Source organism: Argiope bruennichi, chromosome 6, assembly GCF_947563725.1.
Source record: "Argiope bruennichi chromosome 6, qqArgBrue1.1, whole genome shotgun sequence".
In the NCBI taxonomy this organism is placed as follows: domain Eukaryota; kingdom Metazoa; phylum Arthropoda; class Arachnida; order Araneae; family Araneidae; genus Argiope; species Argiope bruennichi.
In genome coordinates this window covers 53,251,440-53,275,788 of record NC_079156.1, presented here as the reverse complement: position 1 = coordinate 53,275,788, position 24,349 = coordinate 53,251,440, and the positions used below count along the sequence as shown (strand labels likewise).

General features: G+C 29.7%; 1 protein-coding gene across 3 annotated transcripts in view; it reads left to right on the top strand.

The window, feature by feature from the left end:
* Positions 1-24,349, top strand: part of LOC129971601 (zinc finger protein ush-like) — a 142,089-nt gene that overhangs the window by 98,831 nt on the left and 18,909 nt on the right. For 2 of the 3 annotated variants that reach the window (XM_056085525.1, XM_056085526.1), the window contains exons 2-3: positions 18,413-18,600; positions 20,864-20,984. In XM_056085525.1, coding sequence (XP_055941500.1) covers positions 18,413-18,600; positions 20,864-20,984 — 309 coding nt within the window. Of the gene's footprint in view, positions 1-7,509; positions 7,683-18,412; positions 18,601-20,863; positions 20,985-24,349 lie in introns of those variants that run through there. The other variant, XM_056085527.1, reaches the window with a different exon arrangement.

Genomic DNA, 24,349 nt, shown 5'->3' with positions numbered 1-24,349 from the left:
TTCTTTTAAAGATATCTATATTCCCTTCGTGTCACGTGTCAAAGAAATCCCTATCAGAATCTCAATATAAAATTACCGGGGGAAAAATTTTGCACTTCTTTGCTCTTGTGCCGCGATGTAAATATTTCTTACAACTCTTCCTTGTACATATTATGCCTCCCAGGATGGAATAAATTGAAGTTAAATTTCCAAAAGTGTCTTCTCTCTTCGGCCACACACACACTGTTGCGATCTTTTCCTATGTCATTATAATTATAATATTATCTGTTTTACCATTTTGTTTTGACTAAAAAAAATTATATGCAACCATATGCAACTGTTTTCTTATTTTTTCCCCATATTCAAAGAAAATTGCATACAAGAAACCCCGCTTTCAATTACATTGTAAATAACGAATTCTGAATATTTTAAGTTAACTCTCATATTTTTTTCAGTTGTCGAAAGATGCATTTTTAAGAAAATATCTCTTGCGATAAACGAAAGCATTTTGTGTAATCGGATATAGCTTCTGAGAATTATTTTCGATAAAAGATTGCTAAACTGATACTATCCTTATCTGGATGAATTACGTCAGCTGATTGAAATCATAGATTCTAGAAATTTAAATGAGATAGTGGTATTGTATATGGAATTCAGAACTGAAAAAAAATCTCTCACCACAAACGTTGAAAACAAACTGGAACTTTAAAAGACAACTTTCTACATCATAATGTTACTGTGTCTTGCAACTCTTTAAAGCATTGAACAATCTTCTGAAACAATAAATCTTTCATCGAAATTCAATTAAATTGATGAATTGAAGTAATTCATTTCCATTTGCTCATCTTTTCATGGGAAAGTTAATATTTATCAATAATTTTTAACCTTTAAAAGATTTGAAATATGAAATATCCTTTAAATTCCTTGACATTTTAATTTGTAAGAATAGAATTCAATTCTAGTTTGATAACATATTCTGTTTGGAACTTCATAATGGAATTTAACAGTCTGTGCAAATCTGAATCAAATCTTTTTTCTCTTTTAAATGATAATTTTTCATAAGCCGTGAGTGTGAACTGAACAAACCATGATTTTTTTCATTATTATTCAATCAGTTCCACCATGTGGTATGGTGGAACTGATTGAATCCCATTCTATAACAAAAAACTAAATCGAATTATTATTATTATTTATGTTCTTTCATTAAGTTATTCCTCTAATTATAAAAATAAACCAATTTTGATAACTTAAAAAGAAATATAATTTCTGTGCAACATGGTTCTTTTTATTTTCTAAAATTCTATACCTCGAAAATTTACACTAGATATTTCTTTCATCGATTATATTCTAATATTATTTTTTTTTCTAACTATAATTTTTTTAATCTCAATGTTAACTTAATATCCATTTAAAAAAAAATCCGTTCTCACTTTTTGTTGTAACAATCTCGTGTTTGTCTATACCATAAGTTTTTGTCTTTACATTAGGGTAGATTTCCTTTTATCTACATTTCTTTGAGAATAATAAGATGATTCTTAATAAATATGATGGTCTTACACCAATTTAACCGCACAGTATTCTAAATGGTTATAAGCATAGGGATATGAAATGGCGATTAATTAAAAAAAAATCTATTTAGGACATTTGGTGTTATTTTTTATCCATATGAAAAATTAAAAGGCACATATATTTCAGTTTGGCGATTTTTGGCACACATATTTAAGTGTGGGGATAAAGGCACAAATATTTTTGACTTTCGACCTACTTTAAATTAATTACAGATTATTTGCAGATGTTATGTTGATACTATCTATTATAAAATTCTGTAAACAAATACTTTTTATATTACAATAATGCATCTTTTGTTAAAAAATTGTAGATATGCACCTACATTATTAATATCACCTTAAAAGAATTAAGGATCATTGCTATTATCATTAAAACATGTTTTCTGAAATCATAAGAGTTCATTTTAAAAAAAGTCGAATTTTTTTATTATTATTGAAGAAACGAACAGGAATCAGAAACATTGTTGAAATGGGTTAGATAAGCGACAAATTATCGTGTATTATAGATTATTTATTTTATAGAAGGGGTTAAAACAGCTGGTTTCTATAGAAATCAAGAAATATTGATACACCATAAGAATGGGATTTTTTTTTCTAGAATTATCTTTATAACATTTTTGATAAGATAATCACCTTTTTTTCTCCTATTTTTTATCAAATTTTGCTTGAGCTTTGATAAGCGATAATAAAAAAATGTCAGTTTTGCGCTGTTTGACGTCAGAGAATATTTGATTTTGTAAAAACAGATTGTTGCGCAAGTTAAGAATAAGATTTTTTTTTATTAAATTCATTATTCCGGATATGGCTTACGGATCTGTATGAATTAGCCTAAAATTAACTTGGGAAAAATCCGTTTGTGTTTCGCAATCTTTGCATTAAGTGTGACGCGAACTCATCAGCATTTGATTTTCTCAATGATAAGCGAAAGTTTTATCGGCAAGTTGGATAATGCTAGAAAATATGAAACATTTTTATAGAAATCAGTTATTTTTTCTTAAATTAATTTTCTTCAGTCGACAATTTCAGGGTTGAGAATTTACGAGTTACTTTTAAAACTCAAATCTTTAATATATTTTTTTTTCTTTAAACCTGAACAAAAGTATATAAAAAAATTTAAAAAATGACGAGAACTACATGGAAGCATAACGTGATAATATCTTGGAATAGATTTGACTATTTTTATTTTTATTCTGATTAACGATTTCAGGACTGTGTCGCGGAGTACTTGAAATCGAGGTTCTTAACCTCCGAATATAACTGGTGATTAGAGTAATAACATGGTAATGATTTTACTTAGTAAATGGTTGCAATAACTTGAACACAAAAATACATATCATTGCGCAATATTTGAACAAGTGCAGGTTTAAAACAGTGAGAAGAATTATTATGAAATACACATAAAAACATTTTGAAAAATTTCTTGAAATTAGAGAAGAATTATGCAGAAAAAAATTGACATCCCTAAACAGCCCTCTTTTTAATTTTAGAAAGTGGTAAAAACGATTTTTGTGCAATTCTTTGCTCTGAAATCATTGAGGGAAAGTGTTAAAATCCTCTGTCATTTTTTAAATTCAATCAAATAAAAATTTTGAAAACTTCTTCCTTATGAGCACCTACTGTCAAAAAACAAACAAACAAAAAAAATGACGGAATTCATTATTGTATAAAATTTGGTTACTTTAGGTAGTAAGCTGCAGTATAGGGTGTTTCGCATGGTTTTTAATCACTCATATTACAATTTACAAAGAGCATGCGAACTTATGATCTTTATTATGTTCCAAATGTTTAATTCTAATACCTTTTAAAAAGTAATGTGGATTTTCGGAAAAGCAAAAATCCTTACAGTTTTAATGAAAACATTATTTTGTTAATAGATTTTTTTATAGTCACATTTAAAGATAAAAAAATATTTTAAATACACAAATTAAATAATTATTTTTGATAATAAATCTTGCTTATGCATTATCAGTAATAAAATAGCCTCTATTAACATATAAATTAAAATCGTTTGATTTTATGTATCGTAGTTGAATGGCCATTTCTACGTTTAACAAGTTCGACATAGCCGCAATTTAAGATTTTTTTATTTCTTAATAATTGTGGTTAAATAAAAGTCGCTTCTTAACGTTAAAAGAGCGGTACAAAATTTTGAAAATTGGATTCAAAGATGCATTAAAATTTTTTTAATGTAAAAATTTGGGCTTATTATAACATTTTGGATTTTTATTTTTCACTGAGGACATAATTTATGTGAAAACGAAATTTGCAATTTTTTTCTTTAAGTAACGTTATAATCGATCTAATTATTATTACCTGGTTTAAATATGTATGCAATATATCAGCCTCCGTTTATAGCGAGACACAAAAGCAGAAGAAGGTAAAAGAGAGGGAAATCATTTATCCCTGGTCTTATATACCATTAAGATTCTGATAGGGATTTCTAACACATATCAATCACAAGCAAGGGAAACACAGGGATATTTTAATGGAATTTTTTTATATTAACAATATTTTAGCCCTTCACTCGGAGTGTGGGAACGTGTCGGTCTTTAGCCGATTCAGCAATTTTACAAAGCTTCTGTTAAATTAATTAGATAGAAAAAATGGAATGGGATCAGGAAATAAGAGAATAAGAATGGTTAAAATGGGCTAAATTGAGCTGAAAATTAAGGAATTAATTAAGTTTAAATTAGATTTTAAAATATCACACACACACACACACACACACACACACACACACACACACACACACACACACACACACACACACACACACACACACCATGAATGATAATTTATAAAGAATATGACTCGTGCGTTATGAGATCACGTTTTATCGTAGTCAAATTGTTGACGTAACTGTTTTTTTTATTATAATAGCTGTGACGTCAAATACTTTTTTGAATTTGAAGCACTCTGTTTTGGAAAATAAAATTGACACTCGGCACTTAAGATGCATCACGTGAATTTGAATTCACTCCATTGTTCTGATTCTTATTTTCACGTTGAGAATCTGATCGATTTCTTATCAATATTATGTAAGTATATGCTTCTGTTTATTAACAAAAACACATGTTTTTATTACTTCATCTGACTTTACTTCTAGAATTATTTTCGAAATCCAAATTTATCCATTGTTTTCCTCTTGAAATACAGTGCAACATTTAAAATAGTGAAATTAATGAAAGATTGATATTTGAGTTTAATTTTTTTATTTTATATTTGGCACTTTTCTGACATCAGTCTTATTTTTCATTAATGTTTCCCTTATAAATGGAACGGATCGTGTTTTAGGAGTGTTATTGTCTTTATTTACATTCTAGTATAATTATTACATCAGGAATCAACAAGTTTTCACTTTCCTAAGAGAAGTAACTGGATTTGTCTTTTTAATCGTGAGCCGTGGTGGCCTGGTGGTAAGGTCTCGGCTTCGGAACCGGAGGGCTTCAGGTTCGTGACACGATTCCACCGAAGAACGGTCGTGTAAGTGTAAGGGGTAAGGTCTGTTGCACGTTAAATCCGTCCTGACCAAACGTCCTCCCGCTAGTGTGGTGTGGTGTGGGGAGTGGGTGCCAGCTCAGATGTCGTCCTCATCATCTGATCGTGGTTCAAAATTAGGAGGTCCGTTCCAAAATAGACCTAGTGTTACTTCAAACGGGGCGTTAATATAATATAACCAAACCAAACTTGTCTTTTTAATCAGATTGATCGTTTTATTTCTGTTATTCACTCACTTTAGGTGTGATAGATTCATCGATGGTAAATGAGGTGTAAATAATAATGACAACTCTATCTGCCTTCGATGAAGAATACAGACCTATAGTATGCTAAAAGAGGAGACGGCATTTCTCGGTTTTTATGGAAAACTGCTTTAATGCCGCTATAAATCCCTGCATGTAGAACAATGAAGAATCATGGTCAGGAGATGCGGGGATGGTAACGGTGGGGGGGGGGGGAGTGAATCAGGTCTTTTTAGAGAAAATATTAGAAAAACTGTATAACTAAAGATGAATCAAAACAAAAACCACGAACGCATTTGAGTTTTGCAAAAGAAATAAATTGAAATAAAATAGAAAATAACATGAGTAATATAAAAATAAATAAATAAAATAACTAAAATAAAAATAATAAAAATATCGAGCCAAATCTTTACTGAATTCAAACAAGTTTATGGACCATCATGGTCATGTGATCGAGTCATAATTTTGAAACTGGAAGCTTGCATGCCCCAATTTCAAATTAGATCTTTAGCTGATTCTTCAAAAAATTTGTTGTGTGTATGAACCTTTTTAGACCCTTTGTTCTTTTTTAAACATATATGAGCTAAAGCTTCTAAGCCAGATGAGAAAGCTTGATTGGAGGATAACAATTTATTCGTTTTCGCCATCCGAGTATAGTTCAAGACCACGAGGTCCGCCTTAATATAATCTTCATATAACTTCAATCCACTTATGATTTGACTCCATCGAATAACGCTGAGCATGTTCTGGATTGAAAGATGTTGAATTTAGAACATACATTAACACTTTACACATTACTGCACATAGAACAGCAATGAAGAAAAACAAAAAAAAGTTTAGCGTTCTCTTGTATTGATGCTACATGTGTGAGGCTACCTCTAGTGCATATACTTTGATGATAGTAAAAATACCCCGAAATAAAAAAGTAAGGGCTATCTATCCTGAACAAATTTACCTTTTATTAACTTATTTCTTTGCCCATGACATTTGTTTCCAAAACTCTAATAATCAAGAAATGTGTCCCAGCATACCAAGCCAAGCTTCAATGATTCTTGATAAAGCATGAAAAGCATCAAGTGAAAGTGAGCCGGAGGAAATTGAAGTTGAAGCTTGTCTACATTCCCAAACGTTTGTCATCTGGGCAGTGTAGCAGTTTCCATGTGATATGGTATAAAAACGTGAAGTCAAATCTTAGGACTCGAATGATTGTGTGTATTATGTTTTGTTATGTATTTCTTAATGATTTTTCTTTTAAAATATCGATTTTAAAGTGTGTGGTGCAGTGATGAAATGAAAACCTATTAAGAAGTTCATGGTATACTTATGAAACATCTTTGGCTTCTGATTGAATTTTTCTTTTCATTGGAAAATAAAGTTATTAAATCAGTGCATCTCTTATTAATTTATTTCTTTACCCATGATATTTATTTAAGAAAAAGTTTAATGATCTACAAATGTGACACAGCATGCCAAGTCAAGCCTCAATGATTCTTGATAAAGGGTGGCATCTTCTTTAGGTCAAAGTGGGCCGGTGCAATTGAAGTTGAAGCTTGTCTAAATTCTGTTATAATTGTGTAGATTACCTTTAAGGGAGAGTGACCCATAACTTTGATTTTCTTGAGGGAAAGACGGAACAATCAACTAAAACAATAAGTTTATTGCTAAAGTATACAATATCATACGAGTTTTTGAATGTTTCATGGTTTCCATCCATGCCTTGTTATCACTGGTAAGACGAAAGAACTTTATTGTTTTCATTTGAAAAACAATTTATACTTCCTAATCGTTCAAAAAATTATCATCGCGGCAATCCCTGATTATATTAAGTACTTTTCAGCACTGCTTCACAAGAAATTCCTCAACTAAAATTCCTTATATGTTGAATTTTACGTAAACTATCTTTTGGACTCGAACGTGGCTGGGTTATTACATAACAACTGTTAATCTTTTCAGACAGAGACTAGAATTATGGCTATCTTCCACCCGATAACCCTATCCAAAGTACAATTAACAGAGGGTTAAGGAAAAGAAGAGATAACGTATTAAAAATACACAAAAAATTTCTTATTTACAGACCGAAGTCCGTTTCATAACTTCATAACTTTAATCATGTAACACTGTCATGGCGATAGGAATCCAAAAATAGGCTCACGCTATCAGTCGAGGCAGCAGTGCAAAGTTCCCCTTTCAGAGGGAGATATGTAAAGTTCAAAGAATAACTGGAGCTTTATCAGTAGTTCTCGAGTCGCGATCGAGTAGGGGAGAAGTTGTATCTTTTGAGAGTAATGGTGGATTGATTTTGAATCGGTAGGTTGCAAGGTATGTGGCGATTCCTCTGCGTCTGCTGCGTCGATTTTGTGGATGTTGTACTTTAGTAACGGATTTGTGACGTTTTGTAAGTGTCATTTCTTCTGTTGTTAAAAATAGTGTTATTAAGTAAGACTGCCATTATCGGTAGGATGCAAAATTATTTGGTAGTGCTGACGATATTGCGTTATTTTATTCCTGGGAATTAACTTCTAAGATTTTATTTAAGGTATTAGAACATTGGTGGAAAATAGTTGATATAAAATGGTGATGTAGTTTATATAACATAATCTATTAGTATAGTTATTTGAACTTTAAGAATGACTTGAATTGTAATATTGTGGTGATTTGAACCGATGTGTTGAACCAATTTCGTGGATTATACTTTAGAAATAGACTGCGATATTTTGTAAGTGTCATTTATTGTTAAATATAATGTTATTAATGATCGTTTTCTTTTTGTTAAAAACTTGCGAAAAAGCATTTAATACAGTCAGAAAAAAATTACAAAAGGATGTTGCAATTTATGATGTTTATATTTCTTTACAATGGAAACAGATTTTTGTCTAAATCGGAAATAGGATTGACAAAGATCGTTAATTATTATTGTCATCAAAAGCAATAAGTAATAGCATTTGGTGAGAAGTAGAAGGTACAAAAAAGATGATGCTATTTATGTAGTTTAGAATTTAATTTGGTTTTACATTTTGAAGGAATTGAATTAACTTACAGACAGTTTTAACTTATGAACAGTTTTCCTTTCGTAAGCTAGTTTTGTGTCTGTGATGCTTTGAAATGGATGGATGCTTTGAATTTCTATCGAATTTGACATTTTTATGCAAAAAATTATAATCATTGTTATAATTATATATATTATATCACATTTTAATTGTGATTTCATTTTTAACAATTTCTTTTCCGAGATTTCCAGTGATATGCATATCCTTATTTGGAATATTGAATTAATGATAATACGATGCTTTAGCAATACAGTTTTAATATTGTCTTCAATATGTATTTCAAAGATTAAATTTTGATCCTGGCTTAAAAAAAGGCAAAAAATAAATAAATAAAAATATAATGCGTTTGAATCTAATATAACAAATTAAATGTTCATCTATTTTTATATCTAAAAATTTTAATTGGTAGTAATAAAATACCATTAAAAGTTCGGGAAATCCTTTTCAGATGTTGCTGTCATTGTTGTTTTGATTTCAAAAATGGATTATCCAATCATTTTTAATGTATGAAATTTTTTTTTATTACTGTTACTTTTTAAAATTTCGCACTGCCGTTACGCACAAGAAATTTCACTGTTTTCCAAATGATTTTTTAATCACATTTTAAATCCAGCCATGATTTTAATATTTTTAATCGTACAACGATGACAATGAAAATATCTGTTAAAATTGGTATTAATATTGATAGAACAAGCTAAGGTGATTTAATTATGCAAATAATGGGAAAAAGTGTTTAAAAAGGAATGAAATTTAATGAAGAATCTTGCATTTCATATCGATTGATACTCTTAGAGAGCCTTTAACTCTCGAAATTTCATATTTTAAATGCAATTTCCAAATAGTCTAGAATATATATTTTCCTGTTCCAATAATTTTTAAATAGCTATAATCAAGTTTATTTTTTAATATTGTTTTTAAAACATTTTAGGTGTTTTGAACTTTATTTAGACCAGTTAAGATTCATGGTTCCAATAAACTTAGAGTTTATGATTTTGAAAGCTGTATTTTACGACTACGTTTAAAATGAAATTACTTCTCTGCGCAATCCACTTTATGAGTTTTGTTATCGCGCATCTCTATATACCATACTTGCAAAATTGAATTCCCTTTATATCAGAGCGACAATCACGTAGGAACAGTTAATTTTATAACTGGTATCTTGTGAAACAGGTATTGGCTCAAACGTTTTAATGACCCCATGCAGGTGTTATGATTATGCGATATCTTAAGTTTTGGTTAGTTTGTTTTTCATTTGCTTTTTTATTCTACAAGAATTTGAAATTCCAAGGTGTGATGAAGTTACATTTTAAAAAAATCCTGCATTCACGTGACGAAATTCTATATCGGAAAAAAAAAGAAGGCAGAAGACAAATTTTCTTATTTTTAAAAAATTAGAACAATTTTTCAATTTGCCCTTCTTAAAATCGTTTGCAGATAAAATTGCTAAGTTTGAGCATTTCCAAAGACGTTAATCAAAATCTATACTAATAATAATGAAAGATATTGTGTATAAGTTGGCTCACTACAGACCATTTGACCTTGAGCTACAAAATTTAGAAAATTCGACCCCCAAAATACTTATTATTTGGAGGGTGGAAATGTGTACTTTGTAGTGATATTCACGATTTTAATTAGGAATAGAAATTAAATGAGATTTCAGCGTTTTATTCCGCGCTAACTTCTCAAAAAAAATATGGATTGAAAAAACCGGCGCTTACATTTGTCTAAAATTAAAAAAAAAAAAATTATTTTTTCAGCTATATCAATTTAAATTAAAAAACAAAATTTTTCTGAATTTTTATAATTTTTTAAAAATAATGTAAAAAATGCTTAATTTTTAACAATAGATTTCATTGCTAAAATGAAATTCAAATTTTATTCATCAAAGGACGGGAGTTAAACATCCTGTCAAATATTTTACCCCCTTGTTTCCTTCCCTTGTTGACAGCTAAGAAAAAAGGAATCTGTTTAATATTTATTTGTGTTGCTTACACGAGGATAACGAAAGTGAAGATTCAATACCGCGAAATTTAGAAGACAGATAAACTTACAATTTAATTTTTTATAGCACTCTGATGTCACGAGGCTCGACTCCATTAGATTGGTTCATGTGCACAATGAATATGACAGGTGTAAGATCATTAAAATAACATGGATATAATGTCTGCTACAATTTGATCTTTAAAAGTTTTTTTAACAAATTTATTTTGAAGAATATTTACGTTTCTAATATCACTGTTTCCGAAATATATGTCTGTTTAACTGTCATTCTATCTGTTATAGACATTACAACTCAACAAGGCTTTGAGCTATTCAGATGAAATTTAGTATGTGAATTTTATGTCAAATTTATAAATTTTTTTAAATGAAATTTTAAAGGTAATCCATTCTAAGGAAGTCTTTTCGTATGCCTGTCGGTGTACATGGGAATAGGATTATTACAAAACCTGAAGAACTAGATAGATTAAATTTAGTACAAAATCCTTCATCTACAGTTTAGATCTTTATCAAATTTTGAATCAAATCCGTCAAAGGTTTGACTGTTTTTTGATTTTGATTTGTACTTCTGCTTGTTTTTAAATACGGTAATCAATTAAATAAATGACCTTAATATCAGATCTTATTACTAAAATTACAATACTATTTCTTGAAATAAACACTCTGTCCATAATGCACTTTCGATTTTCTTTATTACAATTCAAAGCACAAAGCACTCATGTGCAAGATTCCGAAAATAAAAATCTGAACATTCATAACTTGGTCAAAGTCTACAATTTTCCATAGCGAGAACAAGGGCATAGTTGCTGTTTTTAGAGAGTTCGTTGAAATCATTCCCCGAATAGTGAACAGAATTTCCTTTATGGTGATTTGATGATTTCGTTTATTTGCCTTTCGTGTGATTTGGAGTCTATATTTTAGTTCCAGAAATATCGAAGGTGATTATTAAGAACTGATAATTGATTTGCATTTTGTTCTTATTTTATTTCAACAATCTTCTTGTCTAAAAATAATTTTTGGATTTCCAAAATATTCCTTTTTAAATTTTGAAATGAAAATATATTATTACAAATACCAGAACAATCCACAAATTTAATCATGAATATTCCAAGGCAGGAAATATTTTAATCTTTTTTCTAGCAACTGATGATTGGCGTGGTGTTATCATTTTTTTTTTTTTTAGATTGTTCAAGACGCAGGAAACGGCTCTTGATATGACAGATTAATATTATCTGCTTATCAGTGATATCACGCGTGTGCATTTATGATGCACGTGAGACAATTTAGAGTCCACAGAAATATCTATAGTATCTCTTTAAATTTAAATAAGATATGCGTCCATTAAGTGTTATTTAAAGATAGATCCTTATGGGTTTTAAATGAAAATTTAAACTTAACCATCATATTTTACAATAATTATTAATAGGAAAAATATGGTAATATAATCTCAAGGATATCATTGTTAGAATCGTTTTAATTCTCCATCTGCCAATATATCAGTTGCACTAGCAATATTGGTGATTTCTTTTAAAAGATATGAGAGTGAAATGTACAATTTTCGTCAAACTGAGCTAGATATCATCTAATAAAGATGAATATATCTGTATATGTGTAAGTGCTCTATAGGCCAGATCTTCTGATCTATAGTTACGAAATTTGTCTCATATATACTTTGGAGGGTGGGAATGTGCACCTCAGGGCAATTATAAAAAAATCAATCAGAATTTTAATTACTTAAAATACAAGATGAATTTTAGCGCTTTTCTGCGATATAATACCGTATAAAAATTCAAAGTATTTTATGATTTAATTTATGAATTTTAACAATTTTTTTTAAAAATATTTTTTGCCTAATTTTAATTTAATTTAATTTAACTGTGCATTATATACAAAAATTTAAAAGAATTATTTATTTATTGTATAAATGGAATTGGTGGAAGTGGACATTTTAAATTATTTTGCTTTATTGTTCAATATGAAGATTTTATACTATGAATTTATCAGGGATTTAAAACAACTTCTGATGCTCTAAACGTTTCAAAAAGTTGAAATTTCAAAAAATAAAAGTCAAGGAATAATAATTGCGTTTATGCTTATTATTTTAAAGAATTTTACAGTGATTAAGCGATTATTAAAAAAATAGGTGAAAATAGATTTAAATATCAAAATCTTTTAAGCCTATAACGTTCTCCTCGTCTTAATTCTACTTAAGAATTCCATTTTTTATTAAAATACCCACGATTTAAACTAAAACTGTTTTTAAATTACTTTTTTTAAGAGGACGCGTGATCACCATACAATTAAATCAAATATTAAAAACATCTGATAACGGATCTGCTGCAGTAAATCCTAGCCAGAGTTATAATTACAAGGAAAAAATGTCACTTTAGTTATGGCTCATTAATTTAACTGAATTGCATTAAATTAATTGAGGAAATTTAATTTGTCGTAAAGAATTTATTATTTTTATTGCCACCCGAGCACTCATCTTTTGTAAGGGGAAAAAATAAATAATCCCTGTTTACTTTTTATGTTTATTTTGCAGTTTTTTGTAAATGGGGCAGATAATATCGCCGTGATGTGTCAAGTTGTTTATTTACCGATTATTTAGTCCTTGATGTCAATCTAACTTTAGCCTAGATAGATGGTCCACTTTTACTATTGCAGATGTTTAGATCAAACGCACACGATTTGTAGTTTTGTTCTTTCTTCTCAAGTTTTTATTGGAAATAAAAAATGAAATGCCTTGAAAAATCTTCTTAAAATTCAGGAAGCGAAATGTATTTACAGATAATTTGAGATAAGTTAAGTTAACCGCGTATTTGAAAGATTGAGTATTTTTTTTTTTTTTTTTTTTGTACTTCTTTCGAGATTTTTTTCAAAAGTTTTTTTTTAATGTTTGAAATTAATTTTAATTAAAAACTTATACTATTGAATGAATTCGTAAAGATAGATATTATTTATTTCTTTAACTATCTATCTCTTTTCACTTCTGCTCAATTTTAAGTGCAAAAATACGTGCACATAAGGAGGTTAACATTAGTAATAAGTTTAAGTAGCCATAGAGAGAAAGAACTGTTTTAATATGTTTGTATTCAATTGGAGAATTCAAGACAATTCAGTAGAACTTATTAAAATTAATTATAAAATCAAAAACTAAAATAACAAAGTATCTTAATATAAAATAATAAAGAATCTTCATCAAACATAAAATAATAAAGAATAATCAAAATATAAAATAATAAAGAATCTTCATCAAACATAAAATAATAAAGAATAATCAAAATATAAAATAATAAAAAATCTTAAGATCTAAGATACTTTATTATTGTATATTTTTAAATCAAAATATAAAATAATAAAAAATCTTAAGATCTAAGATACTTTATTATTGTATATTTTTAAATCAAAATATAAAATAATAAAGAATCTTTGGAGAATGTGGACTTTTCGGAATACTTAGGAGAATGTATACGGGACGTACACTCTAATCGTGGCTTAACATATTATTTCTATATTGTTAGAAACAGGCTTAGAACTTAAGGAAATTAACTATAAAATCAATATAAAATAATAAATAATCTTATGAGAATGTAGACTTTTTGGAATACTTAGGAGAATGTATACAGGACGTCCACTCTAATCGTTGCTTAATATATTATTTCTATATTGTTAGAAACAGACTTAGAACTTAAGGAAATGAACCATAAAATCAAAGAATAAAACAACGAAGAATCTTAGGAGAATATAAAAATTTGGTAATAGTTAGGAAAATGTATACTTGACATCCATTCTAATCATGGCTTAATATATTATTTCTATATTATTAGAAACGAGTATATGCTTCCAGTTGGAAGAAATTTAAATGATACATATTCTGGTCATTTCTCAGAATGGTAAAAAGGGTCTAAAATCACGGCTATTTTCATAGCACAGATGAATTGCTGCATAAAATAAGAAACAATTAAATAAAGTTTTGTCACTTATTGGATATAGCTATTCAATAAACAAATAACTTAAAACTAGTGTAACTATTCCTAAAATTTAACAAAAAAGTTTTAATACATATTTTTCCAAATTAATTTTTTGCGTTACAACCATAACTTAAAAGTTTGCGTTACAACCATAACTTCACCCTGCCAAAGTGTCCGAGGTGAACTGAAACTGAAAGTGGAGCCCTAATAGACATCACTGTGGGTTATTCTCCAATCCAACCTGAAAGAAGGTGCGTTCCATCGTCGGAATGAAAGTAACTCTTCCCTGTATCATTTTTATACCCACCAGAAAAAGCGAAAACTGACTTCTTATTTACCAACTTCTTATTTACGTATTTGTGGTGCCTTACTTCTTAGTAAAATTATTTCTTAAAAAGCAACCAGTAATATTTCAGATTTCCCTTGTTTAATATAGGGAAGGGTGAATTTCCGTTCTTTAATTTTGATAAAATATTAAATACTAAAATTATAATGTCTTTTCAGAATTAGGCGATAAACATTAGTAATAAGTTATATGTGAATAATTAATAATGATATTAATAAATTAATATGTGATGAGTGTTAAGGAATTTCCGAGTGTAGTTCTAATAGCATATGCCTGTAATATTTTTGATTCTTCATCATACTGTCAATGAAATTTTTTGTGCTATCTTCTCAAATATGACTAAGTCACTTAGCTGCGTCATATTTATCGATAAATTATCTTTCAATATCTTCATTTCTTAATGAAATATCCTTGTTCCTTCAGTTCTCGAAACAAGATAAAAGTATTTTTCTAGAATAAAACAGAACAAAAACAAAGCAATCGCCGGGGCTCTAAAACTTTATCTAATTCCCCCATTTATGTATTATTTCAAACCAAATCAATACAAGAGAGAGAAAAAGAAAAGAATAAGAAAAAAGAAAGAAAAAGAGTAATTCTTGAATAAGGACATCCATTTCCAACCTCACCTTATCTTCTTTGCACTACGCAACGTCCTTTCTACAATCAACACGAACCTCCCTTATCAGACGAACTTTAAGAAATAACCACTAACATTTCATTCCAAAGATTCTCTTCTTTTTTCTTTCTTTCTTTCTTTTCTTCCTTCAAACGCTATTTGGCCCTCAGAACTTTACTTAGATTTAATCTAACACTTAATGCCGATACAAAATCAACTTCCCCTATCAGCATCAACCCTAAAAGCTAGTGGCACGGCTAATAAATAACCTGATAGGCAAGATCCATTTCGCTGATAAGATCCAAACGGCTGGCACCTGCCTCGAATATAATAAGGTCTGTTCGAGCGGGAAGAACTTGGATTTCAAACGACCTGCGAGTAGCAGCAGCACATCTGCTTTATTGATTGAAAAAATAAATAAAAAAAATCGTTTGGAGTGTTATGTAGAGTGTTTCTAGGGTGTGTTCTGTAAGGTAGTTCGTTGCGTAGGTGGATGTCTCATCCTAGAATCGGATTTTGCTTTAGTGTGAAGCAACAGGAAGTGACAATCGTCGGAAATCATCGGCTCGGATCTTGTCGGTATTAAAGGATTTTTGAGGCCTTTTGAAAGAGCATTAATTTTTAGATTTTAGAAATGATAAATAAAATTGTTCATGGAATTGTACTGTTTGTTATGAGTGTTTAATTTATTATCTGATCGAATGATTTCATTTCTCCCATGCAATTTATGTCTCTAAAAGTTTATTTTTATTCCTGGAATATTGAAGCCACTTTGGTTTCATTACTGTCGTGTGTAAATTTTGTAATTTGTACTTTATTTACCTACTTCCTTTATATCTAAACGAATTGAAAAGTTTAGCGTATTAGGCCTAAGAAAGATTGTCTGGTGTGGACGTTCAATTTTTCTGAACTTGACATCGTAAAAATTCCCATAGAATATAAAGCGAAATTCAATTAGTTAATTAACCAAATAAAAACAAAAACAATCGGAAGTAGCGAAATATTCAAACAGTTTATAAAAGCATTGCATACAGAATAAATATTACTTTTTGTTATAAATTTTGTTAATTTTCTTTCTCGCTTCTTCATCACATTTGCCATGATGGAAGAGAGGAATCAAATTTTGTGTTTAAGAATCACATTTTTTGAATCGCATCAAAAATCGAAATATTGTTAATCCTTTTTTAATCATTCATATTGGTACGTAATCCATGACTTCAAACTAAAATCTAAAACAAATTGAGAAATATATGTGCCTCCTGGCTATTTTAAAACTTCTTATCATTATTTTTAAATTTTTCCGAATTATTTATGATAAATTCTTAACAATTTTTAATGTATATAAAATCAGGAATCAGCTACTTTTCTATTTTATTGGATACTATCAGTTAATTATCTGAATTCATCTTTTTAAATGATTTTTAAATTCCATCATACTTAATTGTGCGATCATTATTATGAATAATATAGGACAAAATTTCTTTATTTGTTGGTATAACTCGATTTTCAAATGTATATAATGCTTTGACTAATGCTATCCTATTCTTCCTTTCCAATTGATAGAATCTTGGATTAATTTGGTAACATCAGTTTAATTTTCTAACGTGGATTAAAATATAATGACAATTTTTAATGCTTCGATTCTAAATCAAGGAAAGAAAAAAATATAAAAAAATGGTAACAATAAAGTTTTACAAAACTATTTTCAGTTGTTAAGGAAATTTAGTTCAAACAAGTTTTATTTTGTTTATTATGTAATAATTTTTGGTTATTCTATATTATGTATTTCAAATTCAGGCACATTTGACTTTTATAAATTGTCTATTTTTTAAAAAGATAAAAACGGACTTTTTTATCTCTTTGTTCATATATACAAGAACAGATAGATACACATGCACAAACGTAATTCTAACCAACAGATGTGGTCTCCACAAAACTTTCTCGCATCTCATCTTACATGGCATTGGCGTTCAATAGTTATGAAATATTTACTTTTGGCGTGAATGTAGCATTTTTACTGAATCTATCGTGTGTCTTTAGACGAATTTTTTGGCGATTAATTCCTCACATGCGGTTAACAGCATCCGAAAATTGAATTTCTGCTTTGGACATGTTTTTCTCGAAAAGATTGGAATTATCGCGTTAACAAAATCTCACATCTAATTCTATATATTCAAATCATTGCGTTTGACTTATGGCATTTTATTCAAAATCTCACATCTAATTCTATATATATTCAAGTCATTGCGTTTGTCTTATGGCATTTTATTCAAAATCTCACATCTAATTCTATATATATTCAAGTCATTGCGTTTGACTTATGGCATTTTATTCAAAATCTCACATCTAATTCTATATATATTCAAGTCACTGCGTTTGTCTTATGGCATTTTATTCAAAATCTCACATCTAATTCTATATATATTCAAGTCACTGCGTTTGTCTTATGGCATTTTATTCAAAATCTCACATCTAATTCTATATATATTCAAGTCACTGCGTTTGACTTATGGCATTTTATTCAAAATCTCACATATAATTCTATATATTCAAGTTATTGCGTTTGACTTACGGCATTTTATTCAAAAGAAATCGACAAATTTGGTGCAAAGATCATATACCAAATTTTGAGTTATCTCTTTTACAGGCAGACAGTCAGACAGATGGGCATTTTCAAAAAAATGTGTTTTTCGAACTCAGGGAGATCTAAAACGTGGGGATTCGTGGAAATCTCGAGTTCGAATTTTGTGACGATTACTATTCTTTTTCAATACCATGTATACGAGAAAATAAAAAAATGAGTTATGTTTTCGGGATTACCATGGTTTAAAATTCCGCAATTCATGAAAATCTTGAATTTATTTTTAACGATATTAATACTTTTCTAATGTGAATATAAAAGATTCGAAATATCTGAAGGGAGATGAAAGAAACTTTTCATTCGTTTGATGTCCACGCAAAAATCTATTAAATTTTCTATCAAATGTAACAATGGAAAGAAATTCTTTTCCTGAATATACCTTTATTCACAGTGCCATAACACAACACAACAGTTACTTATACTCTGTCGATTAGTTACGACTTAAATTGAAGGAAATTATGATACAATTTTAATTCATTGGGTTTATTATTTTTGTGTTTTAGGAGAGCCCACGGATTTTGACCACGTAGTTCCGGAATTGAACCTGCCCTCCAGTCACTTGTATCTCAGAGAGTTTGGCGGAGAGTCCCTAGTGCTTGCGAAAGAGCGTCTCGAAGCAGGAACTGTGCTGGGCACCTACAAAGGGCACCTGCAACAACCGGTCACGGAAGACAGTAACGGTCTTTTGAAAGTGAGTGGTCAGTTACTCGAAGAATCTACAAAAGTATATAGTGTGTCTCATAAAAGCCTTGAATAATGTTCTGATTTCCCAATAACACTGCCACATATGTATAAAAAATAATGTGGGTAATATTAAATTATTGTGTAACCATAACAACGTGAAAATCTTGTTTTATTCACCAATTAGCATTGAAAATAATGTGTGCTGATTTTTTGTTTCATTAAAGATGCATTTTTTTTTTTTTAATTCATGAGTATAAATATAAAATACAACTTAGATCTCAGACTTCGTTCCATGTAAATTTCGTACGATTATTTCTTTCATATGTTAAGTAAAAAGTTTTAGGATAAAAAATTTGCAATGTATGCAGATGCCCATATTGTGTTACGACCTTTCTTCCCAAAAATACACGGATAAAGTTTTAAGATATTTTATCAAATGGTAAGAAAAGATACACCCGCATGTCTAGTTGTATTAATGTCTCGTTTTAAAGTAACATTAGTGCTATCTTAAGATGGATCTTACAATTTTGAACCACGATCAGATGACGAGGACGACAGCTGAGTTGGCACCTCCTCTTAAAATTACCTCACCACACCAGTAGGAGGACATCTGGGCTCAAAGGATTTAATGCGTACCACATTTGCTTACACAACAGTTCTTCCGTGGAATCTGGTCTCGAACATTCGCGCCCGTCTATCAAATAGGTATATCGAGAATGGTGGGAAAACGCCATAGTGATGGCAATGGCAGCGAATAATTGTTATAAACTTACTTCGAAAGAAGTCTTCGTGATTAAACGTTTCTATTATATTAATTCTCTTTATATAATATTTTTTTACCTGTATTACCTTGCAACTAACTTATATCTAAAATATTGAACTACGCTGAGAAATGTAATGGCAACTGATGATGTTTATGGATTATTTGTGTATAAAAGTTACTTACTTCTTTGAACTCCGGAACCATCAGATAATTGACGGAAAATAACATTTTGGAAAATTCTTTAAAATTTCAGCTTATTTCTGGATGCCTGACCATTTTATAATCGGGATTAATGCTTACATGGCCGGCGCTCTGGCCTAGGGGTAGCGCGTCTTCCCCGTGATCTAGGCGTTACGGGTTAGAGTCCTTGTTCGGGCATGGTTGTTCTCTTCCTTGTGTTCTCTCTGTGAGGTGCGTGAATGAGTCCCCCTGTGAAAGGGGGATGTGCAATCGCGTGTGTGTGTTATCTTCATTTGAGCTAGAAGCCAGACTTCTGCCCTCGGGTGCTCAGGTGTCTCTATCCTCAGAAACTACTGCGCAAAAGTTTGGCTTAAAATAGTCACGCGAAAAAAAAAATCGTTGACATGAATTTATTCTAAAGCAATCTGATATTAAATTTTCCATAATCTCTGTCAGATTTAGCTGATCAAAATTATATATGATGTAGAATTGCTCAAATTATTATATGTGTACCACTAATGGTACATTTCATTAATTAAAATGATAAAATTTGTAAGTAAAATTAGAATAAAATAAAAGTACAAACGATTCCAAAATAAATATGAAATGGCACCTTGATCTTCGCCAGTATAGACCCCAGAATAGGTTGCCACAAAATAGACTCATTTTTCGAAATAATTATCATTGATAATAAATATTAATATTCTCTAAATTTTAATATTATTAACCCCAATATCTGGCATATTTTATTGCACACTAAATGTTTTATTTAGGAAAAAAAAAAAAAAAAAAATTGAATAATATATTTTTAAAATGTTTTATTCATCGATTTTAAACATAACATTCAGGATGATTTGGTCTTGAAAATCGCTTTTACGATATTGCATCCATTTTTGATTCATATTTGTGTGGCGTAAAATTTTAAAAGTTTGAGTCTCATATAATACTAAAGTCTGGGAAAGCATATAATTTTTTGAGTTTGATTTAGTTATTTTTTTTTTAATTTTCAATATTGAAATAATATTTTATGAGAAATATGAGACTAGTTTGAATATTTTTATCCGAGTTACGACCGCCAATAGACCTATTTGGTAACTTTAATTTTATTTGGAAGGAAAACAAATATGAATTAATTGTTAAAAAGGTTGAATTAAATTTTGATGCAAGCTTTTCTTTATTTTAAAATAACAAAAAAACTGTTATCTTCATATTTAGAATATTTATTATTTTAAAGTGCTTTTAAATTCAAATTTTCCTTTTCGAATGAGAAAGTGCCAAATGTGGTGTCGCCATCTATGTGTCATAATTTCTACTATTCTTCTTTCAGGTTAACCGTTCCGACGGCGGATCTCCAGTTCACGTGATGCTTGAAGATGAAGGCCATTGGTTGAAACTTATGAGAACGGCAAATTTACCCACCGAAGCCAACATTTGCCTTCGCATCTCAGGTAAGGTCATTAGACATTAACGGAAATACAGTTGTTTAAATCGTAGGTTTAAAATTTTCGATCATTAAAGCACTTACATCTATTTAACAGTTAGTTTGTTAATAATTTTTTTTGTTATTTCTTATTTATTTTTATAAAAAAATAGCTAAATTTAAATAAAACAGTTATTAATCTTTTTATTAAACTTTTGTACAAAACTTTACTTATTTAATGTAAAAGTAATTATTTCCTTTTTATTTTGTCGTATACAAAATGCAGAGAAAATATTGCAATAGTCAAAAAATTCCAACTCGCTATTTTGACGAATCTTTACATTTCAGATATTTTTGCTATTATGTATTTTGTATGTGAATACAATAACTCAAAAACGGTTTGGCCTAGATGGATGGAATTTGGTATATGAGCTTTATAGTATGTTTGTAGTATTTATATCAAATTTTGAATGAAATTCAGTTAAAGGAAGTCTGTCTGTTTGGCCGCTCGAGTATTACTACAAATGCAAATAGCTAGACTTTTCAAATGCAGTACAAATAAATCTAAACAAAAATGAAGGACGAAGATCGATGAACCGAGACTTATAACTTTTATTATTTTGTATTTCTGTTGATTCATTTTATTCTCTCTTCACAGACTAAATGAAAAGTTAGGTTAATATTTACTTTCAGCTTTTTTTATTCTTGTATTCGTCTTATCATTTTTTTCTTTTAATAAATCACTATTTATTTCAATCTGATTTCAATGATTAATTATAATTTGAATGTTCGTTAACACTGAGAATGCATAAGATCCAATACGACGAAACAAAATTTGCAATGTTTCTATTTATCTGCACGTAAAATATCTTGCAAATAATAATATTTTTTTTTATTTCATTAATACTTTGTATTACAACTCTTGTTAGTAACTTTACTTTGTTACTTTGTTTTGTTAGTTTATAAAGAACACATCTGAGAGACTATTAACAGTATAATAGTCCTCCAGATGGCACAACTTCTTATGTAATAAAGTGCATAGATTGACATGCTTTCTGTAAATTATATGAGGTAAATTCATTGTTCACAGAATTCAACTATTCTTGTAGTTGAACCAGGTGGGGATAAAATAATTAAGCTTAAAATATTATCAAATTGCAATGCTTCGAATGAAGGGTTATTGGACAGGCTCGGTAGCTGTATAGGACCTCTATGCTGAGAGAGGGGGCCACAGGCAAATCAATTTAAAATTTATTTCCTAGTTCATATTATTTTTCTAGTTCACAAATAAATAAACTTATAAAAATTTCAAAATTTAAGAATTATGAAATATTAGAATAATATTAATGGTTTATCAAGTATAATTTGTCAGATTGTTATGTGTTTCATTGCGTTTACCAATAAATACCGATGTTTGTTTAAGTATCGTGAGCAAACATGGATGCCGACAGTTTTGAGCCACAATAAATAAATGGAAAAATATATTTGCACAAAGAAAACAAAATAAAGAAATCTAAAATATATCATCATAAAAGGTAAATTAAAAAGGCGCTGAAATGTAAAACTAAATTTACCAATTTATTAAGAGATGGGCTTCATAATATACATTACATAGGGCAGCAAAATGAATAAATATGCCATTGCTAGAAGTTCGAAGAGTTTTTTTGACAGCTTTTGATTAAAGCTAATAACCTTTGCTCTTATGTTTTAATTTATTGCTATAGATTTTATTAGAAGTAGATAATTTGTAACATATAAAGTCAGCTGTATTATATATCTTCCAGCAAAAGCAAAAGGCAAAACAACAAGGATTTAATATATAAGGTTGAATGGACAAGGCAGCTCAGAGTTCTCCCAGGTTCCAGGTCTTGCTATAATACGGTTTTGTGTGTGTGTGTGGGGGGGGGGTATCGGGTCTATGTTGGCAAAGTAGAGAAACAATATGATTTTTTAAACTCTACATTGAGTGAGTGGATGATTCCAAACAAGAACGATCTTTTTTGTTTTTATTTTTGGACCATTGCATGGTCATATTAGTAAAGTTTCCAATCGTTATAGATTTACAGTTAGAGTAATTTATCGGTTATTATTAAAACTAACAGTTTTTAACATTAACAAGAATAGGTTAATGTACAATTTAGATTATATGTATATTATAATTGGTTATAATATAATGTTTTAATATTAATAAGAATAGATTAATATGCATTATATTTTGATTGTATGTGCATTATAACTGGTTATGATGTAACTTTTTAATATTAACAAGAATAAGTTAATGTACATACTATTTGAATTTTTCATTTAATTGATATGAATAGGACATGTCACAAAAACAGGCTATTAGTCACACTTAATGGATTTCTTATTTTATCTGTTACGTAACGATAAATTATGGCCTAAGAAATAACGATTTATCTGGATTGATTATTGACGGTGAGTTTCTTTGCACTCGGTACATACGCGCATGCTCAGTCGGCTCAAGGCTATTTTTTCATATCTCAAGCGATAAGAAAATAAACCGATAGACAACTTTCACCAGATGTCTCATCTGGTTATGTAACACACGCGACGAGAACATATTTTGGAGAGACGAGAACATATTTCCTTTGCATGCACTGCCAACACTTTCGCTTAAGTTCCGACGAGTTATAATTGGTATATGGCGATTGAATTTCTGTTGAGAAATTTCCGGTCTTATCACTGGATGAGAGTGCAGTTTAGATAAGGCGATGAAAAGATAACAACGATAGCTTCCAGAAAGATATTTTGTTTGCTTTTCCGTTGATTTCGTTTTCGGTAATCGTTACGTGATTAGTTATTGAAGAGGTACGATGTTTAGCTCTGAAAAGTGACATCACGACAAATGCAAACTATCATCGCGGTTATCTTATCAGCTTTTCCCCGTTTATTATAAACTCGAATTTAGTTGATAAGGAATTATCTAATCAGCTAACCTCAATTCTAGACATTTCGGTAATAAAGGTTTGAAGTTGCAAAGTCTTTTGGAAATAAAACTTTAAAAATATATATGTAGGTATGATAAATCTTTCACTTCTTTGATATTAGAATTATATTGAAGTCATTCAATTTAGTTTCATTTTTAAGAAATTAGTAAAGGCAGCCATCTAACTCTCCGACCCGCCACGAAGGCACACGGATTTAAACCAAAAAACTGAATGACCGGACCGCCGCAACAGCAACATTGGCGGGAACTGTGGCTGAGTCCTAAGGGCCATCACTGGCCATGGTACAACCCTCCCTGAAGGAAGTACGTCCCACCATCGATGGGAGGAGTCAGATCCCCCACCTATTAGTGTACCCTCCAGGCTGGCGAGATCCAACCACCATGCCGGAAGCATCTCATCCTCATTTCGAGGTGCCCCCCGGGGG